At 39.5% G+C, this 9,109-nt stretch overlaps 1 protein-coding gene across 2 annotated transcripts in view; it reads left to right on the top strand.

Moving 5' to 3' along the window:
* Positions 1-8,903, top strand: part of mapk8ip1b (mitogen-activated protein kinase 8 interacting protein 1b) — a 55,136-nt gene extending 46,233 nt beyond the window's left edge. For both annotated transcript variants that reach the window (XM_075466693.1, XM_075466685.1), the window contains exons 6-12: positions 832-907; positions 2,020-2,192; positions 4,987-5,090; positions 5,451-5,567; positions 5,946-6,016; positions 6,223-6,321; positions 6,744-8,903. In XM_075466693.1, the coding sequence (XP_075322808.1) occupies positions 832-907; positions 2,020-2,192; positions 4,987-5,090; positions 5,451-5,567; positions 5,946-6,016; positions 6,223-6,321; positions 6,744-6,816 (713 nt within the window). In that variant the 3' untranslated portion in view covers positions 6,817-8,903. The remainder of the gene's footprint in view (positions 1-831; positions 908-2,019; positions 2,193-4,986; positions 5,091-5,450; positions 5,568-5,945; positions 6,017-6,222; positions 6,322-6,743) is intronic.
* Positions 8,904-9,109: the final 206 nt, after the last annotated feature.

Consider the following 9,109-nt stretch of genomic DNA (forward strand, 5'->3'; position numbering starts at 1 on the left):
AAGAGTAGCAGAGGAAAAGCGAGGGCACACATATGCCTTATTGAATGTATGTAAAAATCCATATTGGTACTCAAAGTCTGTAAAATAAGTATGCAGAATCAGCAGGATCCCCTTTAAAACAACCCTCAGACATTCAAACTTTTCAGATTTAAGAAACTAGTTTGGGTTAATGTCAGTTTCAAAGATCAGTCAGTCACCAAAATTAGAGACCCTCTGGTAACTTTAATATCTCATTGGGTGTGGTCACATACAACAAGCAAGAGCTTGTGCTGATAGACAGTAAGGAGAGGAGAGTCCTTTGATGGCACATTGACATACCTTTATTTGAGAGATCGTAGCTCAGGAAAACTACAGGAAGTGGCATAATTCAAACACTAATCCATATCATGCTGTGTATTGTGTTTTTAAAGCATGAGTATTTATATAAAAGACATGGCGAATGAGCAGTTTGCAGATCCTGGAATGGAAGTCATGTTTACTGTAATTCTGGCTGTTCTCTTTAGTGTCTTTCCCGTATTTTCCAGACTTGTTAGAAACACCAGCAGTTTGTCTGCGTGTTGCAGAGGGGAGTCGGAGATCTCATGGGAATGTTGGTAGAAATGCGCAATGCTCATCTATTTCACATATAACTAAAGCATGATTAATGGGACCTAAAGAGTGCCATTGTGCTTTTAAGTAAACCAGCTATGCCTTAATTGTTTGAATTTGTTGTAATTTGAATTCAACTTCATTAATCTTTTTGCCAACCTGATACAGAAGCTGACATTTAGTGCTGTTTATCTTTTTTATTTCAGTTTTTCCCATCTTTTGTTCTCTTTTGTGGTACTGAAGGTGCAGAGTCCTTTGGCTTGTACTCCTGTGTCATAAATGGAGAGGAGAAGGATCAGACCCACAGAGCCGTATACAGGTGAAGAACTACACCCCCACGATCCCTCCATCCACACTCAAACCACAGAACTGGAGCTTATTTACAGTATAAATCCTATTTTCATACTTGAGCATGTGCAACACATTGCAAAGACTGTCTGAAATGCAGGTTTTGGTTTGTTTGTTTATATATTTAAGTTTGAAAACATAAATTCTGTTGTTGTTGTTTTTTTATTTGGTGGGTATGGAGTTTTAGCATTTGGGGTGCGTTTTAGCAGCATCCCTATTAAAGCAGAAAGACACTTCAGCATTATTCTATGACATTCGTGTCGTTGTCAGATTACTCAGCAATGGTATTGCAGATTTTCCTCAGTTTGCTATGCAATGACTTACTGTTCCTGTTAATGCCTTTTTGTTTCCCAGGCCATTAAATACAGTTTGTGGAAAGATGGCTTTTTACAGTTGAAACACTGATTTAAGGCTTAAAGCTTAAAGCATTCTTAAGCTTTCTCTAGTAGATTAATCTTATTGCTGCATCAGACTTTTTTGTTCTTTTTTTAGCAATACTGTTGCACCCGAACACCATTAATTCTGAACTTTGCATACCACTTAAATGCAGTCTTTGTATCCATCTTGAACCCTTTCATTTTTTCCTCCCGTTTCCTTGGTAACAGCCACACTCCAGTTGGCTGTGAGGACTTCCAACTGCTACCGAAGACCTCAGGCTGTTAGATGCATGTGGGAGCAGGGCAGTCATGAGAACAGGATCTTATGATGTTGTGGGATATTATCCATGCATAGCTGAAAGCAGAAGAAAGGTTACAGTGTGTTTCAGTAACACATATGAATGGACAGCACCAGGACAATAAGCCAGATTATATCGATTAATACTTTCTGTTGGACTTTAGAACCAAAAGTTGAATTCTTGAGTGAGTTCTGGACTGATTTGTGAGTCCATTTCTCTTATTACCTCACCTGTAATGTTCTGTCTGAATAAAAGATTGTTTTCTATTGAAAGCAAACACTGGTGAATTGTTTTGAGAGATGAGTATGAAGATGTGATATTGATAGAATTTATAATCTTCTAGATTCTAGAGGATAACTACTTTTAATTTCTGACTCATAAACAACTCCCAACATATGACTCAACAGGTTTGTCCCTCGACACGATGATGAGCTGGAGTTGGAGGTGGATGACCCATTGTTGGTGGAGGTCCAAGGAGAGGATTACTGGTATGAGGGTTACAACATGCGAACCGGTGCTCGAGGAATCTTTCCTGCCTACTATGCTGTCGAGGTGACCAAGGACACTGAGAGCTATAAAGGTACTGACACTTCCAGGGTTTTGTAGAGGTTTGAAAATGTTAGTTAAGGAGCCTTAAGTTTTCTTCCTGTTCAAATTATAAAAGTGTATATAGCAGTAATATAAGTGTTTGTTAATCTTTCTTATTTTTTGTGAAGAATTTTGCTTAATGTATGTGAAACACATGATTTGCAGAATCCAAGGAGGAAAACTGCTTGTTTTTCTCATGATCCCGCCATCCTTTTGTGTGTGCTGGTACCAGATCGTCAAAAAGAACTTTTCTGCAGCCAATTAAATTAAAACCACACTCTCTACAGCCGGTCTCCCTGCTCTTGGAGATGTATTTCTCCACAGTAATATGATTATTTTCCTGGGAGTAGTCATCCCTGTCAAAATGTTCACAGCAAACACGAAAGTGTGCAAGGCACCATGTACGGAGTTTTACAGATGTTATGTAGCAAATAGGGAGGCTCTCTAATATTGCTCCATGGGGTTTGTGTCTCTCTGTTCTCACACATATTTACAACTCGGCTCTCTTGCAACAACTCCCTTCCCACAAGATTTCAGATCAAGACATTTCCTTGAGCAAGACTTTACTCAACAGTCCATTGAAAGGGCGGTCTTTAAGCATGTCACAGATTACCTCTCACAAAACAACCTCCTTGACCCAAACCAATCTGGGTTTAAAAGTGGCCACTCCACCTTAAAAGAAGTCTGAGCGACAGCCAAGTCCTCAGTACTTATCCTGCTGCATTTGACACTGTCAACCACGGTATCCTCTTGTCCATACTCATGGCTATCACAGGGAGAGGACACTCCTGGTTCAAATCGTACCTTACTGGTCGGTCATTCAAGGTATCTTGGCTTGATCACACTTCTGCAGCGCACCACCTCGCCACAGGGGTCCCCCAAAGTTCAGTACTGGAACCTCTTCTCATTGCCATATACACCATCTCACGGGGCCAGATCATCCGATCCCATGCCTTCTCATACCTCTGCTATGCTGACGATACCCAGCTCTATCAGTCATTCCCACCTGACGACCACACGGTCTCAGCACAAATCTCAGACTGTCTCTCTGACGTATCGACATGGATGAAAGCCCATCACCTCCAACTAAACCTCTCTAAAACTGAACTGCTTGTCTTCCCAGCCAAACCAACTATACGCCACAGCATCTGCATCCAAACTGAATCCCTATCTCATGCTTTGTTGCACCCTGGCAGAGGTCTATCTCTTGTGACCTTTAAAGATCATGCCGCCTCCGTTGCTCGATCATGCCCCTTTGCATTGCTAAACATAAGAAAGATCAGGCCGTACCTCACCCAACACGCCACCCAGCTCCTGGTGCAGTCTATGGTCATCTCCCGCCTTGACTGCTGCAGTGCCCTCCTAACTGGTATCCCAACCTGTGCTGTGAAACTTCTGGAGATGGTCTTCAACCAGCCTAAAAGAGCACACGTCACTCGTCTGTTCGTTGAACTCCACTGACTACCCATAGCCGCCCGCATCAAATTCAAGTCACTGATGTTAGCCTGCAAAGTGCTTAATGGAACGGCTCCCATCTACTTGAATGCTCTTGCAAAGGCTTATGACACAACTCGGTCACTCCGGTCATCAAATTATTGTCGTCTAGCAGTGCCTACACCACGCTCAGAATAATCCAGATTCTTATCATGTGTCATTCCACGATGGTGGAATGAGCTACCGACCGCTACCAGAACAGCGACTTCCCTGAATATCTTCAAAAAACTCTTGAAGACCCAGCTCTTCAGAGAGCATCTCCTATCCTAGCACTCACCCTGTACTTCCCTACTCCATCTAATGCACTTTCTCTTTCTATACTTCCCTCTGTGCCTGCAGATCTATCTATCTTTCTCTACACTGTCACCTCTGAGAGAGCCTGGCTAGTGGTTTTCCTTCTCTGTAGCTTATTATTAGCTTTGATGTAGGCTGTAATGTTATACCCTCATTTGTAAGTCACTTTGGATAAAAGCGTCAAAAAGTGTCAAAGACATAAATATTATATTAACAATTAGAACATGTAAGTGGCACAAATAAGAATCTTCCTTGGGTTACGCTGCAGACCAACTCCATATTTGTTTGTCCCTATAAAGTATTTAAAACGCTAAAATATAGAAATATGCCGCTACGTCTAAAAAAAAATTACTTTTTTGTAAAGTAAAGTCCTGGAGTACTCCTAGAAGACCTGTTTACTGTTTTATTTAGGTTGTTAATGCTTTTATCACTTTTTGTGGTAGAAATAAATGACAATTTTCTGAGTATATGTTTAAGTGCATTCGTTCTTTTCAATTTGGCAATCTGGCAAAGGTTGAGGAAGTCGAGAGGGTTTTTGCAGTAGGAATAACTTTCAGATCGACACCACATAGATCTAGAGTTTCTAGGCTTAGTTCCCTGAAGCAGTAGCTCTGGTATTTTTGTGCTTTCTCACAAACACAGTTGGTCATTTTTGTGGGTGTCAGAGCCTGAGAGGGCTCGTATGTCCCCCGGTCCAAGTAAGGATATGCCCTGATCAGTGATGTGTGGAGTAACGAGAACCTGAAGGGCCATGCTGAAAGTCCTTTGCGTAATAAGGTGTAAGGGGTATAAATAAAAAATGTTTTAAAAATTAGGGTAAAAATTTAAAATCAAATGTATTGTTAACCCCATTGTGTCTTTTAAATAGCCACTCAAATCTCACTTTAGTTTAAGTGCTTCAACAAATAACTACTATATACTGTCATGTTGTTTGTCGCTTTTGGCTATTAATTCTTGTTTTGACTCTTATAACTTATTTTTCCATCTTCTTATTCCAGTGAAGAGCAGTGAATGGATGGACAGATACCGCCTGAAGTTCCTGGGATCGGTTCAAGTACCCTACCACAAGGGAAATGATGTTCTGTGTGCAGCTATGCAGAAGGTAGAATCCCCAAATGTTGTGCACATTTGTGATGACATGTATGTTTGGCTGTGTAGAACTTTTTTATGCAAAAGGACAAACAGATGCCACACGAATAAGAACATAAACAACATATTTCGCTGAAAGATTTAGCAGAAGACATAATGTAGTATTTAATGTTATCACCTAGTTATACACGGGCTGCCCGATGACAGCTGAGATAGGCTCCAGCCCCCGAAACGACGAGTTTGATTAAGCAGGTATAGAAAAAGGATGGATGGATCTTGATATACACAAACTGTATTATAGTTTAAAGCTATTTTTTTTAAGAGTTTTGAGCTTTTTGCATGTTAGTAATAATCTTGAATATTTGTTTTCCAGATCGCCACCAACAGAAGGATGACTGTGAAGTACAACCCACCATCCTCCTGCATCCTGGAGATCAGTGTCAAAGGCATCAAGCTTGAAGTCCAAGAGGACTACTATGCCTGTGACAGAGTAAGACTCAGATTACACCAAATGTGAAATTAGAAACATATAATTTGAAGTAGAAACAGAAGAAAATATTTGAGCACAACTGTAGACTGTAAGTCTGAAGAGTTCTAAACTCCAGCAGCATATGTAGTATAGAGAACAACTTGAGCGAGCAGATGGCCACCAGTATAGTTTTAGTAGTTATCATCTTAAAATCAACAGGTAGATATAGTAATAGTTGTCAAAAATGCTTACTGGAACTCCCTTAAACCAAAGGTATTGACAAAACTTGAAAATATAATCTCGATGATAAAAAATAATCGAGATTTATGTCTAAACAATTCCTCTCAATGTAAATATGAGATATTTACTCTGCCCCTGCTTTCTGCATTTTGTTGACAGAGTAACGAGTGCAGCCACTTCTTCCAGTTAAAAAACGTCTCCTTCTGCGGCTATCATCCCAAGAACACCAAGTAAGTAAATCAGAAAGCAAACAGCTTTTACTTTCTCCTATTTTCCAGCTGCAGAGATCCAAAATATCCAAAAATATCCACAAGGTGTCATGGAGAAGATGAAGCAAAGATAAAGCAAAGCAAAACTGCAGATATAATTATTATGTGACAGAGAGAATTAAAGTGTTGTGCTTGTCGTTCTGAGTGACCTCTTTTTTTCTCTACAGGTATTTTGGTTTTATTACTAAGCACCCAGCAGACCAGAGATTTGCCTGCCATGTGTTCGTGTCTGAAAACTCCACAAAACCTCTGGCAGAGTCTATAGGGTAAGTTGGTCATGAAGTGTTGGACATGACTGAAACACACTAGTTGTTGCAATAGCTACATGAAGTCGCTTAAATTGTTGTATTTGTTGGTGTTTTCTACAGTTTGCCCATCTGCATTTGTAGCTTGCTCCTACTGTTGATGTGCTGTGTTTGCTTCTGTTGATGGATCATCTCATGGAAACAGGCATTTCAAAAGGTTCTTTTGTATGTTGACAAAGGAATTACGACGTTATGACTTTAACACACCTCACTGCTGGCTGGATTATTGACTCTCAGAAGTTGTTTTTTACAGCCAAATCTGGCATGTCAACTATATTTCAAAGTTGGCTTTTGTTTAGGAGAAAAATTGTGTATTGTATACCAAGTAGTTACTATGGATAAGGTTGAACAATGATCTCACTTTGTGCCTTTGTTTATTTCAGGAAAGCCTTCCAGTTGTACTACAAAGAGTTTGTGGAGTTCTCGTGCCCAACAGAGGACATCTATCTCGAATAACCCTGCCTTTAACCCCAGCCCTGTAAAGTACACTGTATCATAACATAATGTTGCATGAAGGACAGGCGTAATTCAATTTAAAAGACAAAAACTAACACATTTGACAAACAAGCGAAGACAGGAGTGTTGGACCCTTTTGTGAAAGCTTTGTGCAGCAAGAAGGAAAATGAGCCAAAGGAGGAGAGATTTTAGAAGGAAAATATATGCAAAAAAGCAAAGGTTGTGATTACAGACGTGTCTGGAACCTTGGCAACTCTACTTAGCTTGTGGCATTATTTCGGCAGTTGCAACACTGAAGGTATACTGGATTGCTTTATCTGGTACTTGTATCTGAGTGAAGAAAAACGTCAGCAAAGGTTTGGGAAAATGAACAACTGTTGAATTTACTTTGACTTTAGATACCTACTCTGAGCATGAAGGAGATGTATATTTACAAAGATAACATCCTCACACTAAAGATGCATACAAGCGAAATACACATGTTTTAGCACACAGGATTTAAAGGTGATATCCACATATTTGGACACTTTAAGAAACAGCTTTGAATCCAGATAAAGGTGTCTTTCTAATTTTGGGGTGGATTGTACTGTTTGACAGCAGTATGGGCTGTGCACACCGCAAAATGCAGGGCAGAAAAACAAGAACTGCTTAGGTTTGTGCTACAATACACCCCTGTGAGGTGACTGCCATTCATCTGAGATGATCCATCATATAGATGCTAGCTGGTTAGTCTGAAACTAATTTAAAAGTGGTTTAATTGATCGAGCCAATTTCTACATCCAGCGTCACACTTCCCATGCTACCAGGTATCACAGTTATAGTAGATGTAGACAAGTTGTGGTAGAATAAAAGGATTTAATCTTGAATCACTATAAAACTCCTGAAGTGCAATGTGCAGTACTTTTCCATGCTAAAAAAAAAAGAAGTGTGGCTTATTCTTCTCAAACGTTTCAGCTGCTTCTGCTGGCACTGCAGTGCAATGAAGGCTAAACAGCCCCCACCATGTGCCAAGTGTAATCCCAGACACACTTTGCTTCTATATTGTGTGGTCTAGCTAAATGTTAAATCAGTCACAAAGATGTTAAATGAGGGTGGGAAAACATATGTTGGGCTGCGTAGTGGTAGAGGATGAGGTCTGATGTACAGAATCTCCTTCACAAGCTGTTTTAGAGAACAGTTCATCAGTTTTCACATCAGAAATATTTTAATGCTCTCTTTGTAGCAGTGATAATTTAATGAGACTGATTCTTGGTATAGAAGATAAAGGTGCTAACAAGAGAGCAAAGACAAAACTCTGGTGTCTTCAGATCTTCACTAGTAGTGCCTCTTTTTCATCAAATCGTTGTAACCCCCCTCAGTGAGTATCATCACAGGATTTATAGGGATTGCCGTTGAGTATGTGTTACTTTTAAAGAGTTTGAATGCAGATGAAGATGCAGGAATGTTTTGCTGTGATTTGCTCTTTATTCCGCTACATTCAGTGTGCTGAGCTGTATCCACGCTGTTTAATTCAAGGCTATTGTTCTCTTAACTTAAAAAGAAAGCATGGAGATGGCACCAAGACGGTGAATGTGCACAACACACAGAGAATTCTGCATATTCAGCATGGGTACAGCACAGTGGTTCTGCAGTGAAAAACTACCGCCATCGTGTATCACTAACACGGATTTCTAACAGAATGATTTATCTGATGGATATTTACCAGAAGGTAAAATGTCTGTAAAAGAGAAGATGAGCTGATGAAAGGAAATGTCATTTTCTATTTAGCCATCTCACCTACAGTTCTCACACCTTGTCCTTAAAAAAGAAAACGTTCATCCGCTGTTGTTAAAAAAGCCATCGTGTTTGCATCAAAAGATAAAAACATACTTTTATAGGAATTATCTCCTCAAGAGCTGAAAGATGTACTGCAGTGGGGGCGATACAAAGAGTGTACAGATATGCCATATATGAATAATAACTATGAATCTGTAATTATAGATATTACATTGTATTGATTCAGTGTGTAGTATGTGAAATTTCTCTTTGTTTTGAATTTTTTTTAGTTGTGAACTATTCTTAATTTAAACATTTTTAATGCAGATTAACTGGTGTTCTGTCATTATTATGCTGGTGTCATTTGCACGCATTCATACACACAAACATCCATTTAATAAACACTGTATTGCTCCTACTGTCTGGATCAAACTCCAGTGATAATGTCAAATTGGCAGCTAATTTTGTGACTGAAATGTAGAACTGAGTTTATTTTAAAACTCACTGCTATATCTGTGATTTTAGTACACATTCATTT

Source organism: Odontesthes bonariensis, chromosome 1, assembly GCF_027942865.1.
Source record: "Odontesthes bonariensis isolate fOdoBon6 chromosome 1, fOdoBon6.hap1, whole genome shotgun sequence".
In the NCBI taxonomy this organism is placed as follows: domain Eukaryota; kingdom Metazoa; phylum Chordata; class Actinopteri; order Atheriniformes; family Atherinopsidae; genus Odontesthes; species Odontesthes bonariensis.